The sequence below is a fragment of the Schistocerca cancellata genome, chromosome 7, assembly GCF_023864275.1.
Source record: "Schistocerca cancellata isolate TAMUIC-IGC-003103 chromosome 7, iqSchCanc2.1, whole genome shotgun sequence".
Classification (NCBI taxonomy): domain Eukaryota; kingdom Metazoa; phylum Arthropoda; class Insecta; order Orthoptera; family Acrididae; genus Schistocerca; species Schistocerca cancellata.
The window spans coordinates 212,570,769-212,592,932 of record NC_064632.1 but is presented as its reverse complement, the minus strand read 5'-3'; the positions used below and the strand labels follow the sequence as shown (position 1 = coordinate 212,592,932).

General features: G+C 35.6%; 1 protein-coding gene across 1 annotated transcript in view; it reads left to right on the top strand.

The window, feature by feature from the left end:
- The window catches only part of LOC126092703 (dynein beta chain, ciliary-like), an 863,310-nt gene that overhangs the window by 741,997 nt on the left and 99,149 nt on the right, over positions 1-22,164 (top strand). The window contains 2 exon segments of the mRNA XM_049908426.1: positions 9,328-9,510; positions 12,523-12,705. Coding sequence (XP_049764383.1) covers positions 9,328-9,510; positions 12,523-12,705 — 366 coding nt within the window.

Genomic DNA, 22,164 nt, shown 5'->3' with positions numbered 1-22,164 from the left:
AGAGGGCTGTTTCCCAGAAATATGCTGACGTCAAACCACTCTTCAAGAAGGGATCAATTTATGGGAAATTATTGTCCTATCTCAACTCTTCCAGTCCTATCTAAAATATCTGAAAAACATACTGCTGCACAAATCCAAAAATTCATTGCAAAATATTCTGTTATTCTAAACAACCAGTTTGGTTTTCAGCAGGGGGAAAACACCAAAGACACAGTAAACAGATTCATTGAGAAAATAAGTACATCATTAGACAGGAGAAATAAGGTGGCAGGAATTTTCTGTGACCTCATAAATGCGTTTGATTCTGTAAACCTTGCATTGCTTGTTTACAAACTTGAAAAGTATGGCATTAGCAGCAGTACCCTACAGTGGCTTAAATCCTACTTATCCAACAGATAACAGAGAGTTAGCATCTCTTCAAATGGTGTCTATTATTTTTCTGATTGAAAAAAAAAAATATATATCCCAGGGTGTTCCATAAGGCTCCATACTAGGCACAATCCTATTTCTCTTCTATGTTAATGACTTACCATTAAATATAGCTCCCAATCAGTTCTGTTTGCAGAAGTTGAAGATCAGGATTTGGAAAAAAATCCCAAATCTGTGATCAGTACCCTTAGTACCTTAAAACTTGGTTTCAGCTAAATGGGTTGAATCTAAACATATCAAAGACTCATGTGGTGCAGTTCAAAACCAAACACTCAAAATGTGAGAAGAATAAGATTGTACACAACAACCAAGATACAGAAGAAGTTGATTCAGTCAAATACTTAGGTTTATATGTAGATAAAGATTTAAGCTGGCAGGCGCACATTTGCACACATTTAATACCTGGCAAACAGACTGAGCAGTTTGCATTCTAATGCAAATATTATCAACTGCAACTGACACGGACACATGAAAAGTAGCATATACAAGCTACTTCGAATCCATTATTAGGTATGGTATTGTTGTTTGGGTAACTCGACAAACATAGTGCAGATACTAAAAATACAGAGGAAAAAAAATCATTCGATATATGTGCATTGCAAATCACAAAGAACCATGTTGACCATTATTTAGGAAACTTAAAATATTAACTCTGCCATCCTTGTACTTATATAGAGATTATTATATTTTTGTACACCAGACATGAATTATTTGAGGGAAACCATTTTGTCCATTCACATGATACTAGAAAAAAAGAAAATTTTATGCTCCCGACCCACCGCCTCAGACTGTATGCCCAGGGACCTCAATACATGGGAATGAAAATTTGTAATAAATTTATTTGTAATAAATTTAGGTTCACTTAAAAGAAAGCTGTGTGAAGTACTGACACAGGTGTTATTACTCAGTGGATGAATTTATGCAGGACAAACTGGAAATTTGAGCGGGATAAAATGTGCTACATATTCCAATAAATATCCCTGTTGTTGTTGTTGTGGTCTTCAGTCCGGAGACTGGTTTGATGCAGCTCTCCATGCTACCCTATCCTGTGCAAGTTTCTTCATCTCTCAGTACCTACTGCAACCTACATCCTTCTGAATCTGCTTAGTGTATTCACCTCTTGGTCTCCCTCTACGATTTTTACCCTCCACGCTGCCCTCCAATGCTAAATTTGTGATCCCTTGATGCCTCAGAACATGTCCTACCAACCGGTCCCTTCTTCTCGTCAAGTTGTACCACAAACTCTTCTTCTCTCCAATTCTATTCAATACCTCCTCATTAGTTGTGTGATCTACCCATCTAATCTTCAGCATTCTTCTGTAGCACCACATTTCGAAAGCTTGTATTCTCTTCCTGTCCAAACTATTTATCGTCCATGTTTCACTTCCATACATGGCTACACTCCATACAAACACTTTTAGAAACGACTTCCTGACACTTAAATCTATACTCGATGTTAACAACTGCAACTGTATCCTTATAGTATTATTATTTATTGTAGTGCTACAATTTATTAATGTGAAAATCATTGTAACTGTATTATAAATTTTTGACATGTCTCCTGTACGCAAACCAAATGGATTGCAAATGTACATTATGAGATGAATGAAACACATTTCACAAAAAGAGATATGTTTCACAGTATCAAAGATGAACAAGTGCTCATAGCGCCTAAGGTATGCATTTTAGAGTCTATGTTCAATAGACTTTTGCTTCAAGTGGTTGTTCCTGTCTTATCCCTGAATATTGCCCATTCTTCCTGGGACCCATGCAGATAATTCACACACACACACACACACACACACACACACACACACACACACACACGCATGCACGCACAAAATCACAGTTCACAATTATATGACATTCACATAACATCTGGTACTTGCAAGTTAACAAGTTGTTGCCAGGAATGACTCACATAGTACTGTACAGTTTGACTACCTGATGCTGACAGATTTTAATAGTAACACACAGATGTTAACAGTATGAATGTCGACTGCCAGCTGACTTAAGTGTTAGCCTACACAACTACTTATGCAAGCACATAACAATAAAACTTGAAATCTGTTATAATACTGTAATTTATAATAGGAAAGAGAGCAAAATCAAAAGATACAAATTAACAATAAGCAGCACCGCAAGCCTTTTTAACTATTAGCTGTATGAGTGACAAACAGGCAAATTTATAAGGACTACTCTACAGATATTATTTCTACTTTTGTGGGGGTTCATGAAGCCTGCCAAAAATGCCTAAAACGTGAAATTTTATAGCACAAATGATTTGGAAGCTAATAAGTTTTCCTTGTGAAAGTGGACAAACTGAAATTGGAAAAATCAAAGCAACATAGTTATGGTACTAAATTTTGAAAATAACCTTTACTTAATATTCGAATGTTCTGGAACAAGGTTACAAATAATGTGTGAAATACGACATTTTGGAAAACATAAGATGTCTTTCAAAAAGAGAAGAATGAGAGTTTGGAAACAAGCTACACCAATTTAACCAGTAACATATATTTGCTCACTATGAATTTCAACTCCAAATGTTTGAATCTTAAATTATTGATATGTTTCTTATAAAAATTACCTCCAGTTAAACTAACTAGATTACTGTCATTAGTAATCAGGCACTTACACAATAAGTGATAAAACTTTATAAATTCTTGCTATAATAAGAAAGTATCTATTTTGTGTAATTGTTGCCTATGTGTCATTCATAAAACACGTCAAATAAAGAAAAAATTATATTAAGTAAGGAGTGGCAGAAGGACAAGTAGGCTAGTTCCATGTTGCTCCGTTACAACTGGATTCTAGTTCTTGCCCACAGATAGAGCCAGCTACCACTATATCCCTAATAGCTCTTTCTACTGCTGCTGTTGAAACTGGCAGAAGAAATCAGCCAGGGGATAAGTGATACATTGCATCTAAACTTCAAGAAGCACAAAGTAGTTATAGATCTGGAATGTAAGAGGATGGTATTCCAGAATTAACATATTAAAAAAATGAGTTTTTAGAACAGTTTATGCCAGCTCTGCAATTACTTGACATTTACACTTGACAGGTATAAGTAGGAGCACTGCACTGATAGTTCTGTTTATTCCTTTGGATCAGATTGTTTGTGTGATGTTCACAAGGTTAGTTCAATCCCTGAGTGACATAAGTGATCACTTGGGGTACTAAGATAAGAGGGATACCAGAGGTGCCCAAATACAGAATTTGTTTTTGAATGTGTGTCATAATTAGTAGTGAAATGACAGAAGTGAAAGTGTGGGGTGGAGCACCATACAATATGTCACTTGTGCAAAAAAATAGTCTCAAACCACCACTGGGTATTGAGTACAAAGACTGATTTCATGCAGCTCTCCATGCATGTGCATCCACTGTAAATTTCTCATAACAAACATCACTCTCTTCCCAAATTAACTGTTCCTTGATGCCTTGGGGGTCTCCATTAACCTATTCTTTGTTTTATTCAAGTTGTACTGTAAAGCTCTTTTCCCTTCAGTTTGATACAGTAACTATTTATTACTTTGGCACTGTGTTTATCACACTGGATTTGCATTCAGGAGAACAGTGGTTCAAATCCCCATATGGCCATGCTGATATAGGTTTTCCACAATTTCTCTAAATCACTCCAGGCAAACATAATTTTTTTTACCTCTGCCAGTACACATTTTATATGCTCTTTACTGTGGCCATTATCAGTTATTTTGATGCTCACTCAAGTAGCATAACTTGTTAGTGTCTCATTTTCTAACACAGTACTCTCAGATTGGTACATTTCATTTTCCTTGTTTTACATTTGTTGATGTTCATCTTATAACCTCTTTTCAATACACTGTCCATTTCATTCAGCTGACTTTCCCTGTCATTTGCCATATCTGACAGATTTCCAATATCAGTGCCAAGCCTAAATATTTTTGTTTCTTCTCTCTAATCTTTAATTCCTTATTCTAAAATTCTCCCAGGTTTACCTTAGTGCTTGCCCAATGTACAGATCGAATAACACTGTGGGCAGGCTACAACTTTGCTCCATTCTCAACAACTGACTCAATTTCATGTCCTTATCTTATAATTTGCAGGCAGATATCTGTACCAGTTGTAAATAACAATTTTCTCAATGTGTTTTATTATGATAAATTCAGAACTGCAGGAGTGTATTCTAGTCAACATTGTCAGAAGCTTTTTTTAAGGCCTATAAGTGCGACTGCTGTAGGCTTGTTCTTCATCATTCTAGGTTCTAAAATAAATTACTGCCAAGATGTTCTCTGAAACCAAAATTGATTTTCCATTAGTCAGATTCTACCAGTAATTCCATTTTTGTGCACATAAATCATATTAGTATTTTGTAACCATAATGTATGAAACTTATGGTTGTGCAATGTTCATAACTATCAGCTGTTGATTTCTTTTGTATTGGGATTTTTACATTCTTCTTGAAGTCTAGGCCTATTTCACCATCTCTCATATCCCATGTACCAGATGGGTGAAGTCACAATACAAGCAGTACAGTGAAATTCTAAGTGAAAGAAGTAATTCAGGAAATAAGATTCTCAAATTATGTTTTTATGCTAGAGTGTTTATATTATTTTGTCACCTCATTGTACTGAATTTTTACAATTTGCCTTTATAACTTTTGTTAAGTTAATGTTAACAACATTTGAAAAGGGACTGTGGTTTATGCAAACATAAACACAGTTCTTTTCGTAAGAATGCTGTAAACATACATTTTCATATTGTACAATGAGTGACATGGGGTACTATTAAAATAATTTCCTGACTGTACTTTCTGCCATTTTTTTTTACCATGTATGGGTCCACACAGAAAGAAAGTGGGCTACCTGCGCAAGACAGAACAGCACAAGGTGGCTTGAGCCAGTGCAGAAAATATCCCCTTGTTATATACTGAGGCAATACATAATGGCAGACGGGTGAAAGTGCCAACAGGTGCGGACCTGCACTGTCAGTGAGCCAGAATGAATGAAACATTCTTTGCCCACTGTCGATGGACTGCACTGACAGAATTGAGTTGCACACCCTGCAATCTTTCTCATTGAAGAAAGACACTGTCCAAACTTCAAAAAAAATTTGCAATGAAAAACATGGGTTGTTATGATTTTGCATTTGGTGCATATTACACAGTATGTCATTGTGAGTGAAATTTAGCTAAGATTTTGAATTTTTCTTTAGACTTTGGAGGAGCTCTCTGTCTGTCTCCAATCTCGATAAAATGGAATTTCTGTAACACATACACTTCTCACCACATGCGCTTGGGATTGAAATATTCATAACATACATCATATCTCCTAAACTGTTTGAGATATCAGTACAAGACTTTGGCAACTGATACCACACAACCAGGAGAACACTTTTTTATATGGTTAACTTACAGTACTTTCTTATCTATGGCGATATAGCAGAAGCTATGGTTTTTATTTTAGTTTACAATCCAGTACTGTAAATTTTTAAGAGTGTTTGACAGCTATTATTAAAAAGAGATTTTGTTAGTATGAAAATGAGGTTTTCCATAAAGCATTGACTGCCCTATCACCTAGTTCTTGTTTAATAAGACATTCTGTTTTAAGATTGTGTCACAGTAGCTACTGCAAGGTGAATATGTGCAATTTATACTGTGTTTTGGGAAAAAAAGAAAAATTAAGCCATTTCTCATAACCGATGAATCTTCTTTGTATGAGAAATGGTTAAAAATTCAGACAAAAATAAATTGCCAAATCTGTTGCAGTTGTGGTGGAATCCTGTAAACCTCCATATTTTTAATTGTGAGTGACAGAAATGGGAACTTACCAGAGGATTTTCTCCCATTGTTCACCTGAGAAATATGAAAATAATTTGCAGAAAATGGTGTACCATTTTTCTGTTCCAATCCCCATACAGAGTGAAGCAGTGAACTTCTCCATCATAACTATCTTTTAATGTGTTAAACATATATATTTATTTATAATCTATTTTAACATTAATGAATAGTTTCAAGCAATTCATAAAGTAATGAATATCATGTTTTTGTAACATTCTTATCCACAAATACAGAGGCACCAAATTAATTATATCTAATAGAACAATACTACATTTTTGCTCCAGGGAAGAACAGACCCAGTAATATTCTTTCGTAACTCTGAAGCTGCGAATGCATTGACAACTTGCAGAACCTTGCCAACTATTTGTCAAAGTCAATAAGTCGATGAATCAAAAAATATTTGCAGTAAGAGATCCAGTTCCTCCCTCTGCACAAGGGAAGGAATGGATAGATCATATGGTATTTGCTGCACATTTTCACATATCAAATATAACTGAGTTGTAAAAAGAAAATCCTTCAGTAAGTTTCAGTCCTAGCTGTTAATTATAAAATACACACTGCATTACAGGATTCCTTTGCATCTGCAACAGGACTGGCAATTTATTTTCATTTGGGTTGTTAAACTTTTTCAGCCAAAAACCACAATTTTTTTATTAAGAGAAAGGGCTAACAAGTCAGGCCATAGTGAATAATTCCTTTAGTTCCAGTTTCAGAGTGATCTTGTAGCTCAGTACCTTTTTAGTATGGAACAGGTGGTACTGAAACTTAGCAAATGATTTCTTTCTGCACCTTAAACCTCATCAACATTGTTTTATTAAATGAGGAACCGAAGTCAAATCAGGTGAGTAGACACTTAAAAATTGCATTGTTTTATTACTTTATGAACTACTTGAGACTGCTCATTAAGGTTGATGATGATGTTGTTCAATTTGTGGGGCACTCAACTGCGCAGTCATCACCGCCTGTACAAAGTCCCAAATTTACACATTCAGTGACAACACAAACACCCAGTCCCTGGCAGAGAAAACCCCTAACCTGAGCGCGAATCGAACCTGAGACCCTGTGATCCAGAGGCAGCAACGCTAGCAACTATATCATTAGCTGCAGGCTTATTAAGGCTAAAATAGATTATAAATATATGTAATCTATCTCCAACACATCAAAAGATAATTATGGTGGAAAAGTTTGCCACTTCACTCTGAATGGGCATAGGAACAGGAATATGGTACCCTATTTGCTGCAAATTATTTTTGTATTTCTCAAATGTAGAACAAGGAGAAAATCATTTGGTAAGTTTCCATTCCAGTCACTTGCTATTAAAAATTTGGTGGGTTACAGGATTCCACAAAAGCTGCAACGGAATTGGCAATTTATTTTTGTCTCATATGAAGAAGCTCCAGCATGTATGAGGAAGGGCTACATTTCTCTTGCTGGCAGGTTTAATTTTGCTTTGCTGATAGGTTTAATTTTGCTTTGCTGATGGGTTTAACTTTTGCCTTTTTTTGCCAAAACGCAGTATAAATTGCACACTCACCTAGCAATAACTATTGCGACAGAATCTTAAAACAGAATGTCTTGTTAAACAAACAGTACACAGCCATGGTGGTCAGTATATTACAGAAAACCTCATTGTGTCTATTTGTTGTAAAATAAGATAAGAAATTTTGCATTTATTTTCCTATTAGCAAAATCACTTTTCAATAACCGTCTAAGACTCTTACAAGAATTACAGTACTGTATTGAAAAAAAAATAAGAACCATAGCTTCTGCTATATCACTGTACATAAAAAAATACTCCCCTGTTTGTGTGATATCACCTGCCAAAATCTCATACTGATATGTTGAACAGTTTATGGGATACGAGGTATGTTATGAATATTTCAATCTTGAGCATGTACAGTCAGAAGTATTAGTGCTACATGAATTTTATTTTCCCAAGATTAGAGACAGATAGAGACCTCCTCCAAAGTCTAAAAACATTCAATATCTTAGCTAAATTTCATTCACAGCAGCATATTGTGGTAAATATGCATCTAACGCAAAATTGTAGTGACCCAAATTTTATTTTGCAAACTTTGACAAATTTTGAGCAGTGTCTTATTTAAATGAGAATATCACAGTAAGTGTGACCATTGACAAGATAATGGGCTCTCCACTGTGAAGCTGACATACAAAGCTATACATAACGTAAAACTCTAATTTTATGGGTGAATAGTTTCTGTAAAATTGTGTGAGAAGCACTACAGAGCTAACAGTACACACTTGTCATTCAACTTGTAATGACGCTGCTGCAGCTTGACTAGCAGGCTTACCAGCATTCTTGTATGCACCCATAGACACCTATAGCTGCACTGGGCAACACAGCAAATCGGCACTCAGACTACCAGCTTTCGTTCTGTTGTTGCACTGTTATACATCCAGTCACATCATCAAGAATTATGTGGCATCATAATTTGCTTGCATGAATTGTCTTTTCAATGCATAGTAGAAACAAGTTAGTTGTTGGTTACTGCTTTTAGTTGCAGCTGGGCAAAATTCCTATGCTTAATATATACATTAATATTTTTTTCCTGAAAGGCATAGCTACATCATTTTTGTTTCCAGCACATTGCTGGGGCTACTGTAGATGTCACTCTCTATAACGTAATGCAAAATTTTTGCACTCATGTGATTTCTGCAGTTTTAAAGTGTGACATATCGAACATGTTTTTCTAGATGTCCAATTTGGGTGATAGTTTCATCATCCTGCCCAACATTTTGATGCCTGATGGAGTTTAGCTGTTGAAACATTGTGCAGATAAATGAAATCAGTAACCAGGGTGGATCACTAAAAATTTAAGCTTCCGGTTTCTTGTGCAATGTGCAATTTCTGAGATATTAAACATCATGCAAAAGAACAGTACAAGACTGCATTTTAAAGGAAAAGCAACGTTCTGAAAACAGAAATATTCCTATTACAGACACTATTTTGAAATATCAAAAAAATCAGGCATTCATTGTCACAAGATGGTATGCTTAATAGCATTTTAAACTGGCGTATTGCTTGTAATTGTTAGTGATGAAGAAATTGTATTTTATAGGGTTATCACAACTACATTGATAAGTATTTGCCATCTGAATCTCCATATCTGTATGGTCTGCATCCAAATGCTGAAATTGGGTTTTTGACAACCACTTCAGAAAACCTTTTCCGCACTCTACTGGAAATGCAACCTAGAGATGCTGGGGCTTCAGGTGCTACAACCATGTCACGTGAAGATAAGGTGAGCAAATGATTGTTTACAGATATTTTTCAGGTAGTTGAATTTGCAGCAATGTTGTAAGCTTTCATATTTTTTTCCACTGTTGCTGACGAATTTATTGAGGAGAGAGCTGTGTAATATTAAAATTATCCTTTTAATTCCACAGTCTGAGTTGCATAAATTTTATGGTAATTGCTGATTTCAGTCCAACAGGAGCACCTTTGGATATAAAATGTTTCACTTTGTTGATGGTCTGGGCTAGTCTGTTTAGGCTCCTGTAGTAGTAAGCTGTGGTATAGTGATGGAGGAATTGCAGTTTGAAGCAGGACTGCAGACATGTAACATGTACTTGCGTAATAATAAAAAGTTAATTATGTAACTTCATCTTTTCAAGCTAATAATGAAAACTTTATTAGTACCCCTCGTACTTCGTGTCTTTGTGTGGAATTGCTTTAAAAACCTATTCCATACGACACCAATGAATGAAAGTTTGGGAAATAAGTTACTTATCTAATGCTTTCTTCAACAGCATCAGCATTTACAAGTAGAACAAATGCTGAACACAGATGTTTGATATGGTCTACAATATGTGATTTCCAGTTCAAGTTTTGATCAATATACACACCCAAAAGTTTTGAAAAATTAGTTTCACATAGCTCTGTGTCATTATTGCCATTGTTATTCATGTCTTGCCACATAGAGATTTGAATTAGTGTTCTTCTAAGTTCAGTGGTAGACCATTTACAAAGATTCAATCAGTAATAATTTCAAGTATGTTTTTCTTTCTCCTGTAACAGCAACTTTGCTGGGTCTGATTATGATGCTTGTATCATCAGCAAAGAGCATTATTTCTGCTTTATCAGTGTAACAGGGAAGATGAGATATATATGGAGAGAACAGAAGTGGTCCTAGAATTGAACCCTGTGTTAAACACCAGTATTAATTTATCGCACCTCCAAAGATGATTCATTGTGAGAGCTGCATGAGCTATCTAAAGTGAGCCAACTACTCATTGTACCACAAAAGCCATAAACTGCTGATCCAAAAGAATTTTGTGGTTTACACAGTCAAAGATCTTAGATAGATCACTAAAATCGCAGTAGGTGAAATCTCGTCTTTCAGATATTTTAATACATGGTCATTGAAATCGTACATGGAATGTTCAGGGGAAAAACCTTTCTGGGATCCAAATTTCAAGTGATGCACCATCTTATATTTGCAGATGTGCTTAAACATTGTTACATACATTACCTTTTCCAAAACTTTTCAGAGGAGAGTTAATAACCAATTGTTCTGATTGTTATTAATATCTATCCTGCTGCCTTTCTTAAAGGAGATCCAATGAGTTTCCCAACCAGGCTCTGAAGACCCAAACGATGTTGGCAGACCGCTGTGTCAACCTCCACCATGTGGATGCGGTATGGAGGGCATGTGGGAGTTGCTGACTTACCAGACCTTGGAGCTACAACCTCGCATTGAAGTAGCTCCTCAATTGGCATCACAAGACTGAGTGCATTCTGTACCAGTCCTCTCACCTAGGAAAAATTCTTAGCAGTACCAGGCATAGAACCTGGGTCCTCCGCATGGTAGCTATCTACGCAGACCACTCAGTTATGGAGGTGGGCTTAAGAAAATCTAACAATGGCATAATTTAGCCTGTCTATAAAAATAATTTGCGAAAGTAATACATCAAATGTATGGCTGTGTACAGTAGCTATAGCAGAAAAACAGGCTCTTGATATTTTGCTTGAAATGTTGTTAGTTTCCATAAGAATCTCTGCTTTTTCTATTTTTCCTGGAAGAGACTGAAGTGGATCTTGCATTGATTAAATTCTTGTGGTACTTCAGTACAATGGTTTCGTGGACTATTAAGTATATCTTACCAGATATATTGTTCTCATCAACTATGCTCGAGATTGAACTGATTTTATTTTGACAGTTGTAAATCTGTGATTGATATGACAAGCAATTTTTTTTATTTTCTATAACTCTTCTTAATTAAGAACAATATCTTCTATAGTATGAAAGTTGTTGGACATCTGTGCTTATCCTGTACTTCTTTCTCTCTCTGCTACATGACACTTTAATCTGTTTTGCTGTTCATGGTTTGTTTGGTAAATAACTGGTGCCATTCTTTATTGTTTTTGTTGTGAAACAGCTATTTACTTAGAACTGCATTAAATTTAGAATTTACATCCATTACGCCATACAACTCATTCCACTTGATGTTTTGTAAGTTTCTTCTAAAGGTGTCTGTTCTGAGTTCATTAACTATCCTACTAGTTTTCTAATTACCACATGATTTATTTAGAGCTGTTATGTTGTCTGTTATGGCAAATTGGCCATCATAATTTGATAACCCAACTAAAACTGAAAGAAAACAGCTTCTTTACCATGTTGCCACATTCACAAATGTTGTCTATTAAGGTGTTATGAACAGTTTTGCTAAGAAAGTTTACAACTGAGGATAGATTATAAATGTTAAGGAGATGTCTACATCGTGTTTTTGTTCAGACTCCTTCAAAAATTAATACTGAAATCACAAACATTATTATTTGGCTCATTTTGTAAGATAGGTGACATAGTAGGGTTTCAAATTTTTTTAAGAAATACTGAAAAATTCATAGAGGGTATCTGCAAAGCATTATAATTATAATTGTGCTGTTAAGCAGTATGACTTCACATTACTTGTATTATTCTGTACAAAACTACTTTCATCACTAGTTTTGAATTTGTGATTGTTTTTTCACATATATGACAACATGATAATCGAATTAACTTTCTAAATGAATTGTAGTCTTATATTGTATCAGTAAAGTCAGGAGCACCAAAGCTCATGAGTATGAACTACCAAATTTTAAGTTCCTTCATTGACTCGTATATTTCTACTTTTGACAATCATTTAAAATATCAACAATTCTTGAAACAATATAATTCAAGTAATAGTACTGAATATTAAGTACTTTCTCAGTACTTATTTGTCTCCATTCATTTATATGACAGTCATAACAACAAGCATTATATTTATCACAGGTGAAGTCGGTTCTCGAAGATATATATGATAAATTACCAGAACCATTTAACATTATTGAACTGATGGCTAAAGTTGAAGACAGGACACCATACGTAATTGTTGCAATTCAAGAGTGTGAGCGAATGAATGCACTAACATCAGAGATGAGGCGTTCATTAAGGGAGCTGAATTTAGGTCTGAAGGTAAGCAGATAGACATTGTATTGTTCATGGATACTGACAACATCAGTGAAGTAATGGATTTACCTGAAATAGTTGTAGATTTCTGTGTCAGTTTTTAATTTTGATAACACAGTCAATTTTATTGATGTTTTGTACACAACCCATTGTTGGATAAAATGACACACGAGGTCTGTTCAAACAATTCTGGAACTTCCCCACAAAATTTTTCTACACTTAACTTTGGCTCTTTATGCACGGTCTCCTTTGAAAATGCTGTCTCCGAATTTTCTTTTATCTTAACTATCATTGCAAATCTTGGTGCTTCCTATGGGGTTTCCAAATTTGTGAATAAAAGAAGTCTGCAGGGGCCAGGCCTGGAGAGTACAGAGGATGAAGCAGCATAGTGATTTCAGTTTTTTGCAATAGTCACGCACCAGCAGGGATGAATGTGTGGGTGCGTTGTCGTGATGCAAGAGCCATGAACTGTCTAACCACATTTCAGGCCATTTCCTTCTCACATTTTCTCGCAGGCATTGCAACACATCCTAATAGTACCACTGTTTAACATCTAGTCCGTGTGGCATGAATTCGTGATGACATTCCTGACATGAGCATCGTCAGCAGATGTCGAAGGGCATCCTGAATGAGATCATCTTTAACTGCTGTCTAGCCATTTTTAAACTGTGTCCAACATTCATAACATCAAGTACAGCTTAAGCACTCATCATTGTAGGCTTTCTGTATCATTTGGAGTGTCTGTGAAGGTTTTCTTGAGTTTCATGCAAAAATTTAATGTAGACATGTTGCTGTTCTATCTAACTCTGCCATCTTGAAATTTGCAAACTGTGTGACATGATGTTCTATGCAGTACAGCACTGAACAATAAGTAACAGACATACAACAATGAAACTTCCAGCAGCTACACATTAAAAACAGGTGTGTGCTGGGATACCAACCACATTTTACTCCAACACACCATTGGTACAAAATTACGAATGTTTGGGAATTTTTTTAAAAGACCATGTATTTCTGGTTTCTTCCAACATAGGATTCAAAAAGACGCAAAAATTAATATGTTAGCAAGATCTATTCAATAATAAATTGTTGAAAATTAACACAGAAATTAGAGAGCAAAAAATAGAAAAAAATTCTTCTTTACCTAGTTAAGAAAAACGCAATGTAAAGACAATAATAGCCTTCAGCAAATAAAGGAAATTCTACACCTGTTAGATACTAACAGCTTGATACAAGACAGACTAAGATTAAAAAGTGTGAAAGGAAGTAGTGAAAAGCAAGCACAGTCCAGACTTCAGATAATCAGAAAATACACAAAAAGTTACACTTAAATTTAAAACATGACCTTCTGATTAAGAAAATGTCTAATATTGAGTAGTAATAAATTATGAGTTCAAAGTGCTGGTCTATGCTTACCTTCTGGAGGCAGTAATACACACATAAAAAAGAGTACAGGCTAGTCACTCTGGAAACAACTTGCAGGTTGGTCCCTCTCATTCTAGGATCTAAGTGACATGCACTTATTTTGGAATAAAAACAGTCTTGGTTGCAAAATTATTTAATGTCAGTGACGTGTTTCATTCTTTTAGGGTGTAAAAGTAGCTGGATATGAAATCCGTCCATCTTATAGCCATATAAAATGGAAATTTGTCACAACAGTAAGTGGATATGTAACCCATCCATCATAAAAACATATAAAACACAATGTGGACCTTGAAAACACCAGCTGACACTGCTGTAGTAGTACAAAATAGGGCTACACTTACAAAATAAACATGGTATGAGCCACATGCATCACACTGACACTTTGCGTGCGAACAAGATACTACTACAGTGTGTCAGCTGGTTCGTTCAAGGTCTACCTTGAATTTTATACTTTTTTTGATGGATGGATTACATATTCAGTTACTATTGTAACCAATTTCCATTTTATATGCTTGTGGGACAGATAGTTTTCATATACAGCTACTTTTACACATTCTGATGATGCCCCAATGCCCCAAAAGAGCAAAACATGTCATTGACATTAAATAATTTCACAACCAAGACTGTTTGTATTTTGAAATAATTCAAAACTGGTTTTGCTGTAGCACCCTGCTACAATGAAATGGGATAATTTTTTTGACATGCACTTCCCCTTTATTCCCCCCCCCCCCCCCCCCCCCCCCCCCCCCCCCCCCCCCGGTCCACCTTGTCTCTCTCTCTCTCTCAGATCAATGATTTACACAACTACATATGTACTCAGCAAAACATTGTGAAGTGCTTGGCAAAAGGTACCAGTTATTAGGGTTTTGTCCCATCCATTCATGTATGACGCGTGGCAAAAATGACCATTTAAAAGCCTCTGAGCACACTGTAATTAGTCTGTTCTTGTCTTCACAGTCAATTTGGGAGTGATACATAGGGTAGAAGTCTGCATCTGAAATTTACACCCGCTTGAATTGTTGTTTTTTATTTATTTTTTTATTCTATTATCCATCTTTAGGCATTAAAAAATTCAATTGATGTTGTCATTTGTGTGCATATACAGTTTACATAACTAACAGAAATGGTGTAATATATGAAGGGCTCGGAGAGATATAGTCATAAGCCACAACTTTCACGAAATTGAGTTTTTCATGTTGTGGCATTCTTAACAATGTCTTCTTCACAATGAGTTGAAAAAGTTCCGTGTTACTGCAACAGATGGCAGACTATGCTGGAGTGCAGTTCTATGCTGTGCCATTTGGTGGTAGTTTCAGAAGATACATAGTCGCAAGCCACGGCAAAATGGCAGGTGGGTCAGGAACATCTGAAGCGCCTTCGGGTCTTCAACGAATATTTGACACAGACAGTAATGGAAGTGAAGAGCTTTACCCTCTGGATCCTGACAGTGATGAATCTTGGCATCCATTCACCAGCAGTTCCAGCTCAGATGATGTTTCGGTAAGGAAATAAAACGGTTAATTTCTGGTGATTAATTTCTTGTGGCTTGTGACTTTGTTTCTCTCAACATTGGCAACGCATTTGACAGCCATCTTGTGTGTTAATGATGAAACTTGATGGGCACATTTATATTACTGCTTAATGGTGCAATAATGTAGTTTCAAAGGCAAAAGATGTGTAAAAAATATTTTCTCATTACTGTGATTTTAGCGAAATTTAATGTTTTGTGTGGCTTATGACTATATCTCACGCAAATTCTTAGACCATTTTGCTCTTCATATTATACCTTGAAATAAGTAGAATAAATGAAGAATCACCCGAAGAATCAAAGCCTTCACGGAAAAGAAAGTGAAATATTGATCAGTGGAAGAAAAATAAAGCAGAACGTCGACGAAATGCTGGTCAGCAGTAAAAGTCTTTAAAAACCCACAAGACTGTTCAGGCTGCTACTATAGGAAGTCCCTGTACTTGTTCAAATAAATGCTTCACTAAACAGCTTTCAGAGGAAGAAAACATTTTTCATTCATTTTGGGACAAAAGAAACTTTAATGCCCCGAATACTTACCTGATGAGCTGTATGAAAATGGAACCGAAAAAGCGGAGGTTTGTTCACTATTTGAATACAAATGGTTTAATATTTTGTACATTTATTTCATTTTGTTATATTTGTCATAATTTCTTTCAAAGCTATCCAAAAAAGACTTCCAAGAAAATATCATCCAGGGATGTTACATTTTCTTATAATGTGGGGGTATGCGGAATAGAAGTCATGATCTGCAAGGAAGCTTTCCTAAGGGTTCATGGCTTACATGCACGAAAAGTGAGGAATTTGCAACATCAGATGAAGCAGGGATTTTCAGGGCCAAAAGAAGATGGAGAGGTTTGTATGTTACTCTGTGCTATAAGTTAGGAATGTACTCAAACTGAGTACTATACAAATATTTCTATTAGGAAGAGGATATAAGCTTATCTTTTTTTCTTTCAGGAGAACATGGAAACTACCCATATAAATTTCAAGACGAAGCTGTACAAAGTGTTAGAGAACTTCTCAACGCCATACCGAAATATAACAGTCATTACAGTAGGCAACAGAACCCCAATAAAGTGTATTTGTATTGTGATCTCACAATTGCTTCTTTTTTCGAGATAAATACTCACAATACTGAAAAGAAAAGCAGGTTCCTGCAGTATCTGAAAATAAATTCAGAGAAATTTTCGTATCTGAATTTAACGTAGGCTTCAAACTACCAAAACGTGACACCTGTTCAAAATGTGATGGATTTCTAATTGCAATAAATAACTCAGAATTATGTGCAGAAGAAGTCACAGAAAAGAAACAATATGAACTGCATCTCAAAAAGGCTGACAGAGGACAAAATATGATTGCGTCTTTAACTGCTCTGGCTAAAGAAAATTCGAAAGAGCATCATGTGATAGCAATGGACATGCAGCAAACATTCCCCACACATAAACTAACAGTATGTCCAGCATTTTACAAGAGTAAAATACGGGCATACAACTATGGTATCCACGACTGTGGATCAAATAAAGATTATATGTTTCTGTGGAGCGAGGAAGATGGAGGACGGGGTTCAGATGAGGTTGGGAGCAGCTTACTGAAGTACTTGGAGATAACTAATCCCCAGACAAAACATCTCCACATAATCATAGACAACTGCAAGGGTCAGACAAAGAATTGGACTATTATTGCTTTGGAAAGGTCCCTTGTTGCTACCAAAAGATTTGATTCTGTCCAGCATTACTTCCCTGTGGTAGGTCCCACCATGCTACCTTGCGATCGTGATTTTGGTTGCATTGAACGGTATGCAAGAAAAAGACGTCCAATGGTGTACACTCCAGATAAATGGGCAGAAGTAATAAAATCTGCAAGTCCAAAACATTTCATTGTAACTAAAATGGAAAGAGAAGATTTCAGAAGTTTGAAAAGCCTGAAGACATTGACCTCAAAACGTACAGAATCCACGTCTAGAAATCCCAACCATTTCAGTGAAGCTACTCAATTTAAGTTTGAGTCTGAAGATCCCTTCAAGCTAAGTGTAAAGCACTCTTATTCAGACATAGGAGCTTTCATGTCAGTGGATATTCGTGTCAAAAAGAAAGGAAGGCTAGTTGAACCAAATGCATATCAGCTGCCAATAAAGTACAGAAAGCCACTACCAATTAACCAGAAAAAAACTGATGATGTACTGTCTCTTATGCCATACATACCTGCAGCAAATCAAGATTTCTTTCGGTCATGTACTGGAAATAACGTGTACAATAATGAGGTAGAGGAACTTCCTTGATGTAACTGTATACATGAAAAAGTAATTTATACATCTCAGATACCTGATATGTATATATTAATGTTTAAAAATTATATATTCTGCTTGCTGTGTAAGAGTAGTTAAAATAAATCCTTACAAATTCATACATTATGTTTAAACAATTTTTTGGGAGATACAGTCATAAGCCACCGTTGACTAATTCTTAATTAGAATCATTCTAAAATTAATATCTTACAGCATGCAGAGAGTTGACTATTTAACAACATGCTTTGCAAGTATTAAGCAAGTGTTTGCAATGGAAATAAGGTTTCTATTTTGTATTAAACATTTTCAGACCTCTATGGAACTTTAAACTCGCTGTATCTCAAAACTAGTTCGATGTGGCTTATGACTATATCTCTCCGACCCCTTCATATTGTAGATCATTATTGTCTAATACAGAAATTTGTCCATGATGCTGCACAAGGTATTTGCATTATATTTACATGTATAAGTTTAATCTAAGTGAAACTATATTAGTACCGGTACTTAATATCATCTTTAGTGCACATTATAAACTCTTCTATTGTATAAAAAGCTTTTTCTCCAAACCATTTCTTCGTGACACTTTTAAACTTATTCAGTGACACATTATGTGCCTCTATTGGCAACACGTTAAATAGTTTACTCCCATGTACCTGTAACTACCTTGAGTTTTCTTTAGTCTAGCAACTAGGATGTCAATTTGCTGTTTTATACGTGTGTCATGGTGATGGGTAGATTGTCGTAGTTTGTGACTCTGTTGGTTTTCTTTTGTGTGTATCAGACAACTTAGTATAAAGAGGGCTGCAACTGTTGGTATTTTTAGATTTTTGAAATATGGTCTACAAGACTCGTAATTTCTGACTCCATGGATGCACCTGACTGCCTTCTTTTGCCAAATGAAAACTTGTTTTGCTCCAGGTGAGTTTCCCCACAACAAAGTGGCATATGTTAAATGGGTGTGAAAAAAGGCATAGTATGCATTGAGTAATAACTTACCACTAACACATGACCTTAGTTTACTTAACAAATATGTCACACGTGCTAACTTAGTACAAATATAATCGGTATGACTCTTCCACGTTAATTTTATGTCAAGATGGATCCCAAGTAGTTTAGCTGAGACACAATCAATCTTAACACTCTTAACACACACGCTAAAGAGAATATTTACAGTTTTATCATTATTTATATGCAAGTCATTGAGTTGGAACCGCTTGATGGCTGCTCTGAGATGAGCCTCACTTTTCTCGTTTAATTTTCCTAAATCTTTGCCTGCTGTAACAAAAGTTGTATCATCTGCGTAGAGTGTGGATTTACATAACATGGTACTGGGCAAGTCATTTACATATATTATAAAAAGTAAAGGTCCAAACACAGAGCCTTGTGGTACACCCTGCATGATATCCAAGACATTTGACTTCATATTGTTAAAATGCACAATTTGTTTTCTGTCGCTCATATAGGATCTGATCAGAGATAGTTCTGAGCCTCTAATACCATAGCAGTGCAGCTTTTCTAGTTGTATCCCGTGACTGACAGAATCAAATGCCTTGTTGAGGTCCACAAGAGTGGCATTAACTGATAATCCTGATTCGAATGATGACAATACATATGAAACAACATTTTCAACTGCTTTTGCCATTGACAGGTCGGACCTGAAGCCATACTGAGAGTCACTAGGAATATTATTCCCAGACAGATGTTGACTGATTTGGAGCTGTATGCAATATTCCACTACTTTTGATATGATGGGTACAAGGGAGATTGGACAGTAGTTATTAGGACAAGACTTGTCACCTTTCTTGTGCAGTGGAGTAACAACTGCCATTTTTAAGGATGAAGGGAAACAGCCACTGTCAAACATCCGGTTCATAAGAGAACAGAATGGATGTGCTATTACATCTGCTATTTCTTTTATTACAAAATTGGAGAGACCATAAATGTCTTCTGATTTTGAGTAACTTAATTTTGCTATTGCAGTTTTAATATCTGTTACTTTTACTTCTTTCCATTTAAACACGGGAACCATATCCTCAAAATTTCGTAGAAATGAATTTCTATTATTTGAGATATGGTTGTTGTCACATTTATGGATATGTTCATTTGCAGCACTGTTATTCATACTGGCAGCAGTAATGAAGAAGGTGTTGAAATCATCTGGTGTGATACAAGCATCACATGAATTATTTTTGTTAACATCTTTATTTCTATCCAGATGTGTCTTGATATAAGTCCAGGGTGCTTTGCATTTATTTTGAGACTTATTAATATAATCATCATTTGCCTTGCACTTGCTTAATATTATTTCTGTCTTGTATTTGTTCCTCAAACTTATGTAGTTTGCTCTTTCGGCTTCACTATTTTTTGATTTGTCATAGGAAATCATTAACAGAATTCTTTGCTGCAAGTAGTTCCATGAAAGTCTGGTAGATATCACTGTAGTCACTTTGCATGCAAGAAAAAATGGCATTGGGCTTCCCTCATGCTCATTCGAGAATTGTGTGCTCTAGTGGACTGACTGTCCACTATGGAAAAGGGGGAAAACATACCTCTCCGACTTTCACGCTGCAAAAACTCTTGAAGGTGCATAAGAATATGCCATTTAGTTTTAAGAATTTAACACAATGTCAACACTCCAGGAGAGAAAAATGAACTACTAGTGATCAGTGCTGCCGAAGTATTGGACCCTCCTGTGATTTTAATCAGCTATGTTCAGAAAAGTCCAAATATATATGTATTTTTCCCTGGGCGATGACCAATTACTCTGGACAAGTATCTGATATGCTCTTACATGTTATATCATAAAAGCAATTAATTCTTGCCCATTTCTTATGACACAGCAAAAATAGATCCTCCTAGGCCCTTCATGCCTCTCCCTTCTGAAACAATTGTTGTAGACCATTCCTTGTTGCTAATTGACAAGCCATTCGAAGTATGTCATGATGTGTGAGGCCATAAAAATTCTCTTCTCTGTGAAGTAGGTAAGACACTAGCCTCTGCACCTGCTACAAATTTTCTTCACATTTTCCATTAAATTAATTTTGAAGGAGAAACTCCATCCTTGCTAAATGCTTCTAACATTGATTGTGGCACAATAAATATGGGCATAAAATCATATAAATAAATCGTACCAAATTTTAGCAGCCTTCAGGACACACATAGTTTTATTTCTGACTGCATGAATCACCTTGGTCATATTTGTTTCATTCCATTTCTTCCTTTTTCCCTGTGTGATATATTTTGCCTTTGTTAATAATAATAATAATAATAATAATAATAATAATAATACTTTATTTAATAATAATACTTTATTCAACATCGAATGATTAATTGCATATGTATAAAAACAGGTTACAATTCTTTGTACGTAGCACAATAATACATTCTTCTGATTATGTCATTGATTAACAAAATGTTTAAATTACAAATAAAATGGTTTGATTAACAATATCAACATATTTTTTCAAAGCAATTCTTATTCTGCATGTAAGTATGGTATTCTTCTAGTGTGTAAAATGGATTTTGTAACAGGAATTTCTTTAGATGACATTTAAGCTTCAATGTGGGTAGGGCCACAACTTTTTAGGGCAGTGCACTGCATATTGTGGACCCTTTTCATAGAGTGCTGTTTTGTGGCTGCTAATGTAATTTTTTTTTTAAATTTCTGGTATTGTACTGATACAAATTGGAACAAATGTTGGGTTGCAGTCTTTCAACAAGTAATATTGCTTTTAGAATGTACATGTTTACTACGGTTAGTACACCAGTTTTTGGAAACAAGCCTGTGGGGTGCTTACTCTAAGACCTTCAGTACACACACCATCAGATTATTCGACTTGTCGCTCTAGCGGAGTAGGCGAGTCCCAGCAATATGTCTCGTGGTCTTCTCGTGGCGTGTTTATCTTCTGCCATTAGGTCAGACGATAGAAATGCCACTTGCATGCTTAATTTTCACACACATTTATTAAAATAATAAAAAATATAGACATTACGTAACTTGATACTGGATGCTGTTTACAATTGACAATCTGAAGTTCCTGTGGTTTGGTACATTAATCTTATTCTCACATATTTCTGATACTTGAAAAACTGTCTATTCATTTATCTTCATGGCTATGTACAGGAATATGATAATCTTATTAGGCGCAGACTGAAACTTGACTATAGACTGATACAGACAAATGCAGACTAATGCAGACTGACTCATCGGAGGTCTGTAGACTCGTTA